The sequence below is a fragment of the Cyprinus carpio genome, chromosome B10 (assembly GCF_018340385.1).
Source record: "Cyprinus carpio isolate SPL01 chromosome B10, ASM1834038v1, whole genome shotgun sequence".
Lineage (NCBI taxonomy): Eukaryota > Metazoa > Chordata > Actinopteri > Cypriniformes > Cyprinidae > Cyprinus > Cyprinus carpio.
The window spans coordinates 5,283,891-5,300,823 of NC_056606.1; the positions used below are offsets into that span (position 1 = coordinate 5,283,891).

The 16,933-nt window shown below is 34.6% G+C and overlaps 2 protein-coding genes across 2 annotated transcripts; one reads left to right on the plus strand and one right to left on the minus strand.

Moving 5' to 3' along the window:
• Nucleotides 1–2,121: 2,121 nt before the first annotated feature.
• kcnv2a (potassium channel, subfamily V, member 2a) lies at nt 2,122–5,700 on the plus strand. Its single transcript, XM_042732183.1, has 2 exons — nt 2,122–3,956; nt 4,496–5,700. Exons 1-2 carry the CDS (start codon nt 2,643–2,645, stop codon nt 4,736–4,738), a joined length of 1,557 nt encoding a protein of 518 aa, XP_042588117.1. The 5' UTR covers nt 2,122–2,642; the 3' UTR covers nt 4,739–5,700.
• Nucleotides 5,701–5,876: 176 nt separating this feature from the next.
• Nucleotides 5,877–16,768, minus strand: pum3 (pumilio RNA-binding family member 3). Its single transcript, XM_042731977.1, is given in 15 exon segments — nt 5,877–6,413; nt 7,145–7,235; nt 7,450–7,537; nt 8,421–8,441; nt 11,925–11,978; nt 12,066–12,164; nt 12,228–12,288; nt 13,018–13,146; nt 13,371–13,445; nt 14,240–14,337; nt 14,339–14,379; nt 14,498–14,523; nt 14,525–14,638; nt 15,010–15,070; nt 16,759–16,768. Coding segments are annotated over 15 exon segments (1,230 nt in total). The 3' UTR covers nt 5,877–6,151.
• Between the last annotated feature and the right edge of the window lie 165 nt (nt 16,769–16,933).

The following is a 16,933-nucleotide window of genomic DNA, read 5'->3' on the forward strand; positions in this document are numbered from 1 at the left end:
CTATGCATTCATGTAATTACCATCAATTTTAGAATTAGTGGAAAGGGCTACAATGATGTCAACCCAAAATGGCCACCCTCAACCTCTGAATCAGCCAACAGTGAGCCTGCTCACATGGGGTGTTTCTCAAACAGAAGGCTGTGTCCTTAGTTCAGTCCTTCAGAGTCTTGTAGGCTAGAGTCCTTTTCAGCATTAAACACTAGGATGAGACGCTCTAGTAAGTGCAAGTGGCTGAGTCCTTTTGAGTATTGTAGGCTAGGATGAGACGCTCTAGTAAGTGCAAGTGGCTACATCACATGTTCCCGCTCTCACTGTCATGGCATCCCCGTTTTAAAAAATACTTTATTACAGATCTTTATAACCTCTATCCTTTTTGCATTATTTTTTCTACATTTATTCAGTGCAATACGATGAATCACATTTGTGTAGTCTCCCTGTGGCTTAAATTATTGAGGAGGATACATCCCAGTTTAAAATTCAGCTGAATGAAGGACGCGAAACAAAGGCTGCCTTCCGAGGATCCTTCCGTCTGAGATGGCCTTCAGCGACGTTTGATGACGTGGCAGCCGAGATATGCATCCTTCCATTTGAGAAACACCCATGAAGTCACAGCAGCGCAACACCAATCATTTGATGGAACTATAATAAAATCATTTAAATAAGACATTGAAATATAATATTTGTATAATAAGTCATAATACGTCATGTCTATAAACATAAAGAAGGAGTCCAGGCTATAGGCTATATCGCACGTGAGGATGCTGCAGGTGGCAAATCATTAATTGCCTTTTCTTACAGCAGCTGGAATATTAACCAACATTTTGATGGTGTTTTGTAAACCAGAAAGGTCCATACGACAATCATCAGTGACAACTTTAGAACCAGTCATAGTCACCAGAAGTCTGCAGGTAACGATAATACACACTGCTGATGTTGTTAACATTAACAATTTGAGAACAAAATATAAAAATAATTTGAATGGTTTGATGCGATATGAGCTAAGTGATTGTTAGATTTAATCACCATTGGCAGCGCAATGTATTTTAATGCTTTATTTTCCTCAGCTGGTCAGAACAAAAATGGCAGACACATTACTTGTTCAGAAGACATTTTCCAGTGAAAATTCTTATTTGGGTCATACTTCCCAAGACGTAGATTCTGTGATTTCGAAGTACAGTGAATATCCAGACCGGTGCAATGACTGATATCACACATATCAACTCAAAACATCAGATTCATCCGCGCTGTGGAGCCATGCCGGTGCACAACCAACGTAAAGATGATAATTCCACAAATAACTGAAAGTGCAGGTTTCAAACAGAGATGGCGACATAGAGACAGAATTATGGACTGCAGCTTTAAAAAATGCTCTGCATTGTGCAAAATTATACAAATTATTACTGATGCTTTAAAATCCTTTTCTGTTGGTATGTCTCCTCATTTATCAATAATGTGAACACGAGTTCTATCGACAACTCTAGGAAAGTCCACAATCCTCATAAAAGTGGCTTGTTTTTGCAGCATGGTTTGATGGTCAGTTGGAAAGTCAATGAACTGTCATATAGTAGTGGCCAAAAGTGAAGTCTGGCCTAGGAAATTTAACATCTTCACCCTTAATTAAAAAAAAAAAAAATGTGTTGAAGATATTGTAAGCACACTGCATAGTTGCTTAAATTCGGTTGTTTTATTTGTGACAATGCAATGTCATAATATTTGGCCATGCTGACATACAAAGAAATTATGAACACATGCAAAAACAAGAGAGGACCAATGAAATATTAATAACGGTAGTCAATGCCAGATTTGCCAATTTAGCAATTTTTCACTATATTTATTGACGTCCGCACCCCTTTTGAGACTTTTTTCAAAAGCCTAGCAACAAATAAATTTTTTGGACATACCTTATCTAGATTCTGAGACTCTCCAAATGATCTATATTTATATAGATCAGCGAACTCGCCATTATGACGTCATCTAGCAACATTTAGTGACACGTTTTAACTGTTTTCAATTAAAAGCATTTGTTACATTGGTCAGTGTTTTTTTCCTTGTATTTTGATGGTTTAAGTGAAATGTAGCATCATAAAAAATTACTTTTGGCCATTGTTGTGTTTGGTGGGGTTAGTACCACAACAGTGCTTTTTAAGATCTTACATCATAGCACCTATGCTGCATTTTTTCCAGCAAAAAAAAAAGTAATTAATATCATTTCTGCAATTAGAGCATTGATTTGTAGCAAATTTCTTACATTCAGAAAGTAAATTCCTGTAAATAAATGTCTTCCCTACAAAAGATACAAAAATAACTGACATCTTGATCAAGTTTGCATCGTTTTATCAACTCCATATCATCATATAAATCCAATACATCATATCTTTGTTGGAAAGTGTGTGCAATAATCTCATATTCTATTGGAGATTGGTGAATGTACGGCAATGAAAGACATCAGGGTTGGTGGAGGGAGTCTGGAAGAGGATCATAGCATTTAAACCTTTAAGCACTCAGATCCTCTCTGTCAGCAACATTAGTCGGTGCTGCTTCCTGCAGTTGCTCAGGGTCTGACTCAGAGGTATTAGAGGCATCTAATGCCTCTACACCCCCAGTAACCTGTGCATCTGCCAGGCTGAGAGGACACTGGCATCATGATCAAGCTTAAACGCAGGAGGCAAAGCCTTTTCCCCAATTATAAACTTGGGGTCTCAGTCCCTGCTCCCAAGGATCCAGTGGATTCTGAGCTTCCTTTTGGTCAACACAACTGGGTAAAACCATGGAATTCGATGCAGGAATTAAGTAAGGATATATATGACATCTATGCAGAGTATGAAGACGATGAAGAAGAGAGGTTGATGTCGACCCCTAGTAAACTGTCCTCTCAGACTAAGAACTACATGCTGAACATCAACGTCGGAGGCAAGGTCTACCAGATCTCTTACAGGGTAGCAGCAAAATATCCCAAGACAAGAATTGGCCGACTTGCAACGTATACTGACCACAACAGGAAACTCGATCTCTGTGATGATTACACTGTCCAAAACAATGAGTTTTTCTTTGACAGGGATCCAGACATCTTCCACAACATCTTCAACTTCTATAGGACTGGAGTTCTCTGGATCAAAGATGAATTGTGCCCACGCAATTTTTTGGAGGAGATCAACTACTGGGGTGTTCGTATCAAGAACACTCATCGCTGCTGCCGCATTTCGTTCGAGGAACGGCAAGATGAACTCAATGAACAGCTGAAGATACAAAGGGAACTCGAGGCAGAGGTGGAAACTGAGGAGCATGAGGACTTGTTTCAGGATATGGCTTTCGGTCATACACGTTTCCTTATCTGGAACATGATGGAGAAGCCCTTCTCATCGGTCACAGCCAAGCTCATGGCAGTGGCATCCAGTTTCTTCGTGCTGGTATCACTCGTGGCTATGACTCTCAATACGGTAGAGGAAATGCAATATACAACGACCACCGGCCAGCTGAGCGGGAAGACCCACTGTGAGTATGTTGAGACTTTATGCATTGCGTTTTTTACCATGGAATATCTGCTCCGGCTTGTGTCCACACCTAATCTCAAACGCTTTGGAAGGAGCGTGCTGAATGCTGTGGACCTGATTGCAATCCTTCCATTATATCTTCAGATGATCTTAGAGTGTTTTGAGAATGAAGACTACGGGAAGCATGGTAGCGATATAGAGACTGTAGGACGGGTTGGTAAACTGGGGCAAGTTCTCCGCATCATGCGTCTCATGAGGATATTTCGCATCCTAAAACTAGCACGTCACTCAACTGGACTTCGAGCTTTTGGCTTCACACTCCGACAATGCTACCAACAAGTGGGCTGTCTTTTCCTCTTCATTGCAATGGGAATTTTCACCTTCTCTGCCATGGTCTATACCGTAGAGCATGATGTGCATCAAACAAACTTCACCAGTATTCCACATGCATGGTGGTGGGCAGCTGTAAGTATATGTTTTTTCAAGTTTATTTCTGGCATAAGTGGTACTTTGGTGGCACTTCGGTATCGTGATGGTATCAGGAGATAATGCAATGATACTTAAGTATACACCATGGTACTGAATGATTATCCATATACTATGGGATATACATGGTACTCCAAAATACTTCTATGATTATGATGGTATATCTAAGGTACATGTCCAACAATCATTGTAACATCATGAGTTTTTTCTTTCTGTAAAGTACTGACAGAACCAGAGCACCTGGTCCTGTTTGTCTGCTGTAATGCTATGAAATGCTTCCTCACAACTGTGATAAGTCCAGGTGGAGTACTGCATCTGTCGTCAATGTATCGCTTGCCCTCTATGTGTAATCCCATTTTACTCTTCTTAACCCTTCTATTCATCTTTAGAATGATGTTGTTGTTTATTTTTGGCATATGAGAATTTGTGACTGATTTTTTATTAAATCTTAAAAGATTGTGCATCATTAGTCCATTTTACTGGCACACTCAAGTATTCCTCATGCATTTCTTCCACAGGTGAGCATCTCCACTGTGGGCTACGGCGACATTTTTCCAGAGACTCCTCTGGGCAGGATTTTTGCATTTGCGTGCATCTCGTTTGGAATTATTCTCAACGGCATGCCAATTTCCATCCTGTTCAATAAATTCTCAGACTACTATTCAAAGTTGAAAGCCTATGAATACACATCCTCTATAAAGAATCGCGGGAAAGTGAGGTTTGTGAAAAGGGCTGCAAAGAAGGCTGCAGAATGTTTTTAGGTTGCCATGTGCTGACCTACACTTTCCATCCACGGACTGATTTTTAATTCATGGACTTGGTGGACATGGACTTCTTTTCAAAATATGCAAACCATCCAGATTAATTAAGTAACTGTCTTTAAACAAATTAGCCACTGCTTGCTTTTGTGCTGCTGGATACATGCATATTGGGGAACTTTTGTACTATAAGCAAAAGGTTAACGAACCAACGTTCCTTTTCAGGCTGCTCTTACAAGGATGCCGTTAATAAATACTTGCCTTGGCACAACAATTTAATTGTCTAAGATCAATTGTTTCTTATTATTACTTTACAGCACAGTAAAAATCTAGTTTTTTTTTTTAACAATGTAATTAAAATGAACCATTGTGACCACTATGGGCAATGTTAAAACATGAGGTTAAAAAGTAATCCAGGGTAGACAAACACTGCTTCAAATAATCAGTTGAAGGTTTTAACATCTGGCTGAACACAAGCTCAGCTTCATTGCTTTTTTTATATATCTATGTATAATTTTGCATAGGCTTTTGTGTAAGTTTCAATAAAGAAAAGCCGATTTATGATTTACATCAACTGGTTTCCTCTGGAAGCACTCTGAGCAGGACAGATTGCAAAGAGATTTCCTATCAGGTTAACTTCTGTATTGGCAGGGCTATTTGGCAAAAACTTACAGTGCTTTAAAAAAACATCAGAACTGACATCTTCACTACAATAGCTTGGTGTGCTGATACAATTACAAAAACTTGTTGACTTAATAAAGGGTGGCCATTGTGACACCCATAAGAATGTCGACAACTAGAATGTAATTAAATCTGAAAAGCATGCTCATGCAGGCATTGATAATCCTTGAAAGATTAATCCTTGGGGATCATTGAAGTCCCAAGGACAGATGGAAGTAGATCAGGGCAACACAATTCATTTTCAAGCACTCAAACATGCCTCCATATTCAAACCTACCATTTTTATATTTTATATCGATATTTGTATTTTTGGGTGAAACTACACTTTTAACATGTTTTCTTTATTTTGTAAAGAAAAACTGTATAATTTCTACTGTTACTACTATTCTATTATTATAATTATTATTTAAATACAAGCTAATATAAAATATACTTCAAAAGTAATTAATTCAGAATCTGCATTAAATTTATTCTTAATGCATTAATGTATAGAAATCTCTGGATTGTATTTCACCTCAAAAATCAAAAGAAAATAAAATGATAAAAAGAACCGTATGTCCATTATGTTTTTTCCATTGACATTTTCATAACAATTAAGCACATTTCCTCGTTTCTCGGAATAGAAGTGAAAACCATCTAGTCTTTGACATTTTTTTAATCAGCATATATTAAATGTTGTGCAAACAATATTATCATAGCATTTCTGTCCACGTTATAGGTTCATTTGCTTGATTTTCATGAAAATGTTTCCATTGATTTTAGGGGTGAAATATAACATGTATATCCATGTTCTTGATTGGTTTCATGAGAATAAAAAGAAAAATAATAATAAAGATAAATATTATTTTTGTGTGTTTTGTATTTACATACATCAGCCAGTTTTTCAAGCAGAACCTCAACTCCTTTCGAGTTCTGGGCCTTCTGAAGTTCAGGAAGGATGGATTTCAGCATAACTTTCACTTCTACAGCAACACTTTCATCTGCACTCTGGAGAAGGCTGTGGAAACACAGTGAAAAACCCCAAAAAGCAGCTGAAACTTCAATCAAATACAATTAACCAATTCACAGATCCACTCATACGCTAAACGTGCCTCTGCATACAGCGCGTTCGTTTATTTTCTATTTGATTGGTGGGGAAATGACATCAGAATAAACAAACAATCCAGGCTAAAATATAAAGAAAAATCTCTCCTTACTTAAAGTCTTAGGGAGATTATAAGAGGTCATGCACAAAGACTGAGGCTGAGATGGGGAGTGGAAAGAACCCATAATCCTTTGCGGCATGTAACACAAGGGTTTGCCTGCTTCAGTGGCAGCTGGGATCCATAGTTTAGTGCTTTATTAGCATACAGACAACAGCATAGAATAATGAAGCAGGACTGTGGAAGATGTGCTTAACCTAAAGCTCACTGAAGGGAATTCCTCCAGCTAATAATTATGGTTTAAAAGACAGCGTGATGGAAAAGCAGCAAATTTGCTGCGATAGAGAGCTTGGGATGTCACAGGATAAGCACTTTTGGAGGCTTTGTAAAGCAGGGGCTTTAAACATGATACTACTTTATACTGTGTGTGTTCAGTGTATTTCACCAGCGCTCACAGAACAATGCCTGCTGTGCTATGTTTACACCCACCAATTCAAAAGCAAGTTTTCTATCTTACTAGAGTGCATAAAAGGGAGTGTATTTTGTTATTTTTAGATCCGTTCATTTGCGGAGGTCATAAACTTACCAACAAAGAACAATGGCACCACGGTTGACTGAAGCCCACGTCTTGAGGTTCTCCATCCCTACCTTCTCCAGAAGAATCCTGGAGAAACGCTCTGGGGAATAAAATAAGGCTGGACAGGCCCGTAAAACATTTGTTAGCATTGGAAAACTGCTCAATTTGTTTTATTAGCAAGTTTACATAAAGAAAATGACTTCTAAGAACGGAAAAGGAAATCCAAAAGTATTCTCAAAATTCCCATCAAGCTTTTAAGCTCAAAGCTGTGACCCGTGACATGAGTGTGTCAGGGTTTGACATTTTCTCCTTGCCTTTTCTCTCTGCCTCCTTCATTGTAGCATCCTGCACCATCAACCATTTCAACACCAGATGACCAGCCCGGTGCTCTGCCATATGAAGCTACAGGAAACACAATTATCAAACCATTACCATAAAAAAAATAATAATAATAAAACCGGTAACCCTGTAATGTTCCGAAAATTTCTACTGAGAAAAAAAAATAGACTTCAGAATAAAGACCCATTACTTAATGCATTAACTAGCATTGTTAGTTTATAAAAATACAACTGTTTATTGTTAATTCATGTTAGTTCTGGTCCATCAACAATATTAACAAAAACAACTTTTGATATTAATAATGTATTAGTACATTTTGAACTTAGAACGAATAAATTCTTTAGAAGTATTTTTCATTTTTAGTTCATGTCAAGTATTTCTATTGAAAACAATTGTAACACTTTAAATAGCATCCTATTAGTTAATGCATTAACAAACATTATGTAGAAAAGGGCAATGCATTAATTACAGCATTTATTCATCTTTTTTATTGTTAGTTAATAAAAATAGTTATGTTTATTGCTAGTTCACATTAGCTCAAGACCATTCAATAATATGAACAGACAGTTTAGTTTGGGAACAAATTCTCACTAATAACTATGATTTTGCCTCACTGAACTAGTCAGTAAGGTAGCTGTTATGTTTAGGTTGGGATCAAAAAAAATATGGTCAAGCAGAATAAGGCATTAATATGTGTTTTGTATGTACTAATAACGCATGCTAATTAGCAACTAGTTAATAGTGAGAAGTGGTTTCTAAAGTGTTACCATAAATTACCATAAAGTATTTTCATTGTTAGTTTGTGCCATCAATACAGCATTTTTTAAATGAAGATAATGTTATTTAAAAATAAACTTGAATGAATGGTCGATCCAAAGTAACACATTAATACTGGTATTACTGTAAATATCTCCAGCATTATGGCAGAAACTCGTAGATTCATTACCTGGCCATCTTCATCATCTAACTATGGAGAAAATGAGAGCATGAATGCACATGAATTAATAGAGATCTATTTGCTCAGAATCTGGCTTTCCTTATGATAGTTCCTCTAATATCAAGGCCGAATGTCCACTTTAACTCACGGTGGAGAAACCATGACACGGAATGGGCTGATGGCATAATACAGCTGTGTGCATCGTCCTATTTGCCAAAAAAAACAAAATATTGAGAAAATCACCTTTAAAGTTGTTCAAATGAAGTCCTAAGCAATGCATATTACTAATCAAAAATTAAGTTTTAATATATTTATGGTAGTAAATGTCAAAATTTCTTCATGGAACATGATCTTTACATAAAATCCTAATGATTTTTGGCATAAAAGAAAAAACAATAATTTGTATTTTTGGCTATTGCTACAAATATACCTGTGCAACTTAAAACTTGGTTTTGTGCTCCAGTGTCACATTTCCTATGTTTAATGGTTTCTGGTGTGCAGACAAAGTCTGTAAATTTTTTATTTTCGCAAAGAACCCTTTAGAGACTTTGTAATATGGTGCTAAGAACATTGTGAGAAGAAACCAAAAACACCTATAACCTGCATTTTTGCATAATGAATAAGTGCACCTTGAATTCATTCAGTCGTGTTTGACAATCACTAAAGAATCTTTAAACAGCTGACATGAAAGTACATTTCTTGTATGATAAATTTAATTTCATTAAAGGTGCCATAGAATGCACTGATACAATATTTTAAATTGTTCTCTGATATCTACATAAAAGGTACGTGGCTGAGGTAAATGCAAAAATTCTTTAAATTGTTCTCTGATATCTACATTACAACCCAATGTTCCCTCTAAGCTGCGCGCGTGTGCGCGGCCGCGCACTTCTTCCATCGCTGCCGCGCAGAAGAAATAATGTGCCGCGCACACGCATAAATGAGTTGGGAAAGCTATTTGCGAAAGCGAATGAATTGCAATGCTCGGGTAAACCGCTATAGAGTTGATATCACGTTAAGAGTTAGAACCGGTGAATGCGGTTTACAGTTTCATAGAAAGGGAATGATGTGCGCCAAATGAGTCGCTGTTGAAACCGAATATTTTAATGGTTGCGTAGCCTACGAAATAGCTCAACTCGAGAGCCGACGCAAACGCAATGACATGTGAAATAAAACGTCATCATGTATTAAAGAAGAGTGGCTTGATTAAGTGCTGGAAACAGCGGATGATGGGCAAAGAACGGTAACAAAACTCAGAGACATTTACAGTCACACAGGTGTAGTGTGCAAACTGTACATCATAGGGATGTTTAGATAGCTATAGAAGAATTGACGTTCGCGTTTTTTTTTTTTTTTTTATATTTAACTTACAGATCTCAGTTTAAATGCTTCAGTTTCTATTCTATTCTATTCTATTCTATTCTATTCTATTCTATCAGTTTAAATGCTTCAGTTTGTTTTGATATTATATTATGTTAGGCCTATATTATTAACCTAATAAATAATTGACCTTGTTTTTTAATGGAGTCTTTGCTCATCAAAGATGTATTTATTTTATCGAAAATACAGAAGAAAAAACAGTAATATTGTGAAACATTATTGCAATTTCTAATATTGGTTTCCTTTTTTAATATACTTTAAAATATAATTTATTCCCGTGGAGCAAAAGCTGAATTTTCAGCATCATTACTCCAGCCTTCAGTGTCATATTATCCTTCAGAAATCATTCTAATCTGCTAATTTATTATCAGTGATGAATCTGTTGTGCTGCTTAATATTTTTACTTTTTTTTTTTTTTTTTGAACGTTTTACTTTTTTCTTTGATTCTTAGATTAATAAAAAAGTTAAAAAGAACAGCGTTTATTCAAAATAGAAATCTTTTCTAAAAAATATGTCTTTATTATCACTTTTTATCCATTTAACACATTCTTGCTGAATAAAAGTATTAATTTCTTTAAAAAAAGAAAAAAAAATATTGACCACAAACATTTTAGTAGTGTATATTGTAACACAAAATTTCTATTTTGAATAAACACTGTCCTTTTTAACTTTTTATTTATCAAAGAATCCCGAAAAAATACACCACAAGTCCCAAAAAACATTGGGTTTCCAACACTGATTATAAATCAGCATATTAGAATGATTTGTGAAGGATCATGTGACACCGAAGACTGGAGAAATGATTCTGAAAATTGCTTTGCTTCATAGGAATAAATTATATTTTAAAGTATATTAAAATAGAAAACTTTTATTTTAAATTGCAATAATATTTCACAATATTATTTTGTGAAATAATATTCAATATTTTTATCAAATAGATACAGCCTTGATGAGCATAAGAAACTTATTTAATAAACATTATTGATCCCAAACTTTTGAATGGCAGTGTATTATACTGTATATATTATATATATATATATATATATATATATATATATATATTATATATATAATATAAAGTTTTCTCAGGTAATCTAAAATGTACATCATTTAGTCACGGGTCAAATTAAATACAAATAGCACATTAAAGTTAAAAGTTACACTGTACAACTGTACATGTCTGGTATAAAGAATGTTTTTGCACAGATGGCCGAAATGTCCGCCCAATAGAGAAAAGTTTTGCTCAGCAAGAAAAAAAATTAGAGGGAACATTGTTTGCTCAGCAAGAAAAATGTCCCTAGTATGAAATGGTCTGTTATTACCTTATTTGGAAGGGTCATGAATAATAATGTTGAGCTCTTCTCTGATTGGCTATTTCACAACACGGATCATTTCAGTAGCTCACACAGCAAACAGATCTCTACTGACCGGCGTGAAGCATGGAGAGATTAGGCATCCAACCGTTTGAGCCTGTACCAGATGAAGATACAGATTTAGCAAGAAGCGAGACACTGGTGGAGTGAACGAGGCTTGAGAGAGAGTTGTGAGTGAGAGTGCGCATGCAGCCACTGTGTTCCCAGATCCCACTGTTATAAGCGTTTTTGGACTTGTCTTTTCCACTTTTTTGACATTTAGAAAGTTAATAAGGACGTTGCTGTTTAGGGTCAGCGATATCTTTATATTATCTTAATTGCAAAAGATTAGAAATTATTTTGGTTTATTTTAATGTATTTATCGGTTTTGTTTGTTTTAATAGCTGGCAACACTGCATTGATGATTCAGCTGTGCAGGTCCGGCTGGCCTAGAACATGAGCTGATGTAAACATTAATGATCCCGACTCTAACGTCACAGTCAGTGTTGTGTTGGGATTCACCTCTTTTTTTTAGTGGTCTTTTGCATGCATGAGATTTACATAAGGAGGAGGAAACAATGGTGTTTGAGGCTCACGGTATGTCACTTCCATGTACAGAACTCTCATTATTTAACAATGCCTAGGTAAATACCGGTTTCCATTCTATGGCACCTTTAAATTCTTCATTTTCTATTATAGAAACTAATAGGTGATTATATAGATCCTTTTTTTTATTCTATTAAACCCAATCATACTATAAAGATAAGGAAGGCCAGCATACCATTGCAAACTTTCCAATGTATGATTTCATCATTTTTACTATAACTTTTCGGTCCTGAAAAAAAAAGAAGAGCATTGACAAAAAAACATGTCAAACAGCAGCAATCATGTTGTCTAAAATAACGTTTAAAAGAGTGCTAACCTTGGGAGTGCCGTGCCATAAACAGTGCATGGTGACCCTGGCTCCGTCATGTGTGTGAGCCATGTACACGACCGCCTCTCTGATGGACTCGATCATCTCCTGAAACACATCACACCACAACAGACATTAGACAGCAGGCAGCAGTAAACACACAACACTCACCGTTCTCTGTTTGGCTGCAGCATGTGCAAAGAAGTCCAGAAAAACTTTAATGACGGCCTCCCTGTAGAGGGAGCATAATGCATTAATACACCCAAAAATTACGTTTTAAGAGAAAACTGTATCACATGACAGTACTGATGGACGCTATTACTCTTGTAGTATTTATGCATATTTTGAATTTTTATATTTAGTTTTGTTTTACATTTTTATTTAAATGTTAGCAATTTTTCTGTGCGCTTTTTAAATGTTTTTATTTTTAACGTTTCTCTTTGGCACTAATTTATTACAGTTTTAGTAATTTAATACTTCAAATAACCCTATTTTAAATTCAGTCATTTGCTATCTCAACGTTTCTAATTTTGATTGATGTTTTTCATCTAATAATTTCTTTTCATCTTCATTTCAATTAATGAAGAATTATTTTTTTTTAACTCAGGTGTTACATAATGATTTGAGAATTGTCATTTCTCTGTTAAAATCATCATAATCATAACTTTTGCTTTGAGTTTGTTAAATAAATAAAATAAATAATAAACTCATTTAAAAAAATGTATTAAATAATACAAACTTAAAAGATTTGTATTTAATTCATTACATTACCCAACTGTTAGATAAATAAATAGGCATTTCATTATACATAAACCACTTTTTTAGCAGGATTTCTAGCAAAAATAACTTTGGTAACGATGCATTTAGTGTACATAAATCTAGCAATTAAAAATGAACCGCAGACAATAATAAAAAAAAAAAAATGCAAAACTAATTTCAGTAGACAACCCTAAAAACTCACTTCTGTGCCACTGGTGTGAGGATCTGCTTCATTTCATCCATGATGCTCTCCAATTTCTCTGAGTGCCTGAGCATCTGTCTGACGGTCCCCTTAAAAGCCGACATCACTGCCCCCACCTGCTGTTTACTCCTGCAGGAGGAATTTAACATTTCCTCTTTGAGTGGATCATAAATTCATGGATTGTTCTCATTCTGAATCAAGTCAAACAACACTTTTAGGAGAGAATGTGTTTCAGTCTATGTTTTACACAATAACTGCATTATAATTTACTGAGAAACTGACAGAAACAAACAGTGAATACTGAGTTAAAAACATTTAAGAGGTTTTACTTACATTTAAGAGGTTTTACTTACTGTTTTAATTTTTCCTTCACAAGTCTCTGTAGTTCTTTCATCTGTTTGGTCCTTTTTCGCTTGTCACAACCCTTCCTGTATTTCCACAAAACACATAGATGTGAGTGTTTCTTCAACCTTTGCACTTTCATGTTCCAGGTTTTTGTCTTATGATGTTTATTTGAACAGGACTTTGTTCATTTGTTAGGAATGATCTTTGCTTTGACACTTCTTGATATTAAAACTAAATGTTTTTAACTAAAATTTATATATTTATCTAGTTTTTGTTTGTTTAAAGAAAATCACATTAAAAGTTTCTTGAACTTCTTTTGTATGTCACTTTTGTTAAAATATTATTAAATAAACAACTATAAAAGTTGCCATACACATAAACCACTTAAGAATTAACTGTCAAAATGATTTACAAAACAATTGCTGTCTAAAAAAAATAAGTTTTATGACAAAGTCAGACAAAAAACAACTTTGTACGTAACAATCTGACCCATAACAAGCAACAGTGTCAGTGAGGAAAGAAGTAGTTCAGAAAACAGAAAATATAAATAATATTTGCGAACCATATTTTTATTCTGCATTCTTTTTAATCATGCTTTAATTCTTGATCAAATTATGCAAGATGTGTTAAATTATTAATTATTGTGTGCATTTAGGATGCATTAAATCCTTACTTCCCATCACAGAAAGAAATAAAATTTGAAACGTGATAGAAATGACATTTGTTGATGATGGTTCGCAAAATAACTGCTGATCCTGAGATGTTTTATGAGAGATTATTATTATTTGACAGCATCAAAAGGGCTTAAAAGACCCATAACAAAATAAACACCCACAGACAACATTCTCCCACGTAATAAATAATTAGAAACATTTACCTCCTTACAATTTCCCACACTTGCTTTGCTCTGCTGACAATCAGGTAACTCTCTTTTTTCTCATTCTGCTGGCGATTCTGCTTCAACTCTTTTTTTTTTTTGTTTGAATTCATCCCATTTAGGTTTCTTCCCTTCAGAGCCTGTTAGAGAATTGATTAATTGATTAATAAACCCTTGTAAAACCACAAAACTCCACAATATATAATACAAAACTACTCCAAAATAAGACAATTCAGGAGATAATTGTGATATTTGTACCTTCATCTTTTCTGCTTCCCGGGGTGTTTTCTCTTCTTTGTGAACTTTCCATCTGATGGCTTTCTGTTGAGTTTCTGTGGACCTCCATCTCCACCTGATCTTTGTCTGTGTTGTGAGGTCGTTTGCCTGGTGGTTTTCCTCCTGGTTTAGAGGGAAACAAAGATGTTATTTACGCTTTGTGAGTATGTGTGTGTGAGGAGATTTTTTGTGTGTATATCTGCTGGACTGTGGATTGTTTAGAGTCACACTGCAAACTTGAAACCAAAGTCAGGTTAGAGATCTTACTAGATCTTAACGAGGATAAGTTAACAAAGAGCGTAAAATAGACATGAAGTAAGAACAAAATGCCAAAAATAAATAAATAAATCAGCCAAAAATAAATTAGAAATGTAGTTAGATAAATAAGTAAATAAATGTGTAAGCCAAAAACTGTGCACACCCAACACATGAAATACATAGCCTAAATCATAAACCAACTAATGCGATCGTGTGTGAAGAGAAGACACTCTCACGCAGTCCTGAAAATATAATCCTCACAAGAGCGCCACCTCCTGGTGAAGACCACCTCCTCTCCTAAAGGAACAAGAGTGCCATCTTCATGTTGAGTTGTACATCTCCAACCTATTCAGAGAGTTTAAATAATTTTGATAATAATAACTCCATCAGCAAGCCAGTTAAGGTGATATTTCGTCAGTGAAAGAGGTTACCTGGATCTTTACATTTTATGACATCAGACTCCCAATATATAATAAAAATTATATATTTACTTGAAGCAAATTTCAAATGAAATAGTCAGACTAACTTAAAATATTTAATAAATTATTTTATTTGATTTTGGTTAATGGTCACATGAAAATACTACAAATATTAAAATGTAGACACACATTATTGTTGTAATGTCACAGGGTTGTTGCGAGAGATCAAGAGCGTATTTTACAACAGCAGTCTTCCTTTTATTTACACACATTATTGTTGTTAATGTCAGAGGGTTGTTGCAAGAGATCAAGAGTGGATTTAACAACAGCCATTTACTAAACCCTACATGTAATTACAATTTTAATTGTTTATCAGTATTTGACCCACTACTCAAGTATTTGGTAGCTTTTCACAGTCAGATATCAAACATTTAAAAACACAGAATGATCTGATTAACTAATGGCAAGTTTTTTTAAACTACCGTTTTAAATGTACGTTAGTTACCACGGTGGATGGTGTGTGATGCCTTATTATCAAATATCCTGTTGAGCTTAATCTTCTAATCCAGTCGTCCTTAACCAGTTGTTACTATTTTAGCGAGACTTAAAAAATAAATACTACAAATAAACAAAACTAAAAACATATAAAAAAAAAAAAAAATTGAACAGTAAAATTAAATCATCCACATTAATAATATAAACAAAAAACATAGTGGATAATTTTTTTTATTATTATTAAGAGTATGGGGGATTTTGTGTTTTTAATTTTGTGTGAAAAAAAGTGTTGTTTTTTAATTGTTGTGCGCTCCTCATTTGGGAGTCACACTCATGGTCTTGAAATTTAACTTTTATTTTCTTCAGTAAAATCAATCTAATATATTTTTGTTCAATAATATTTTTTTCTTTTGTATTCTGAGAGAATTTCATGGTACTAATTAATATTTATGCAATAATTATGATCAATTTTTCCCATTGAAAATAGTACAAAAAATTGTGTTTCTAATTTTTTACAATTATTTTTCAATTAATGCAGTATTTCAGATTAAAATAGAGACCAATTTCTGAAGGCAGATTAGCACCTCCTGGTGAGAGCAAAAAAAAAGAAAAACCTGTAATTTCATGGTGTAACCACTAGATTCCTGTATAGGACTCTATAGAGAGGCTTGTGAATTCCCTAGTTGTTTTTGTACATAATTGTTTACTTTTATTAGGTTGTGGATTTAAATGTATATTAAGGCATTCTCAAAGACTACTTTTTGTCAAGGTTTATATTTTTGTTGTTTTAAATGTTGATTTGAAGTGTTTTTTTTTTTTGCATTATTATTACTATTCAAACCTGAACACAGAAAGCATTTTGTTACACAAAACATTACAGTTCTATAAAAATGTGACAAAAATGAACAGGAATGCTTTATCAGAGCTTAATCCTTCTAGGTCTGACCTGATTTTAACCTCTTATTTCAGTCTTCTGACTCATTTTGGCTATATGGTTATAGCATACCAATTCATTTGAGTATGTATAATTCTGTATGTGTGCGTTCACATAACAAGTGCCATAAAAGTCACCAAGTTTCATACCATTCTGGTAAAGGTACGATTTTTAAAAATGTAAAATTCTCCGATCAAAACTGACCGAAGACCGCACAAGGGTTAATTAAGCAATTAACTCACAGTATCATATATTAGACAGTGTATATAGCAGCTACAGTACCTTTCATAAAAACATGCACTTATGACATTC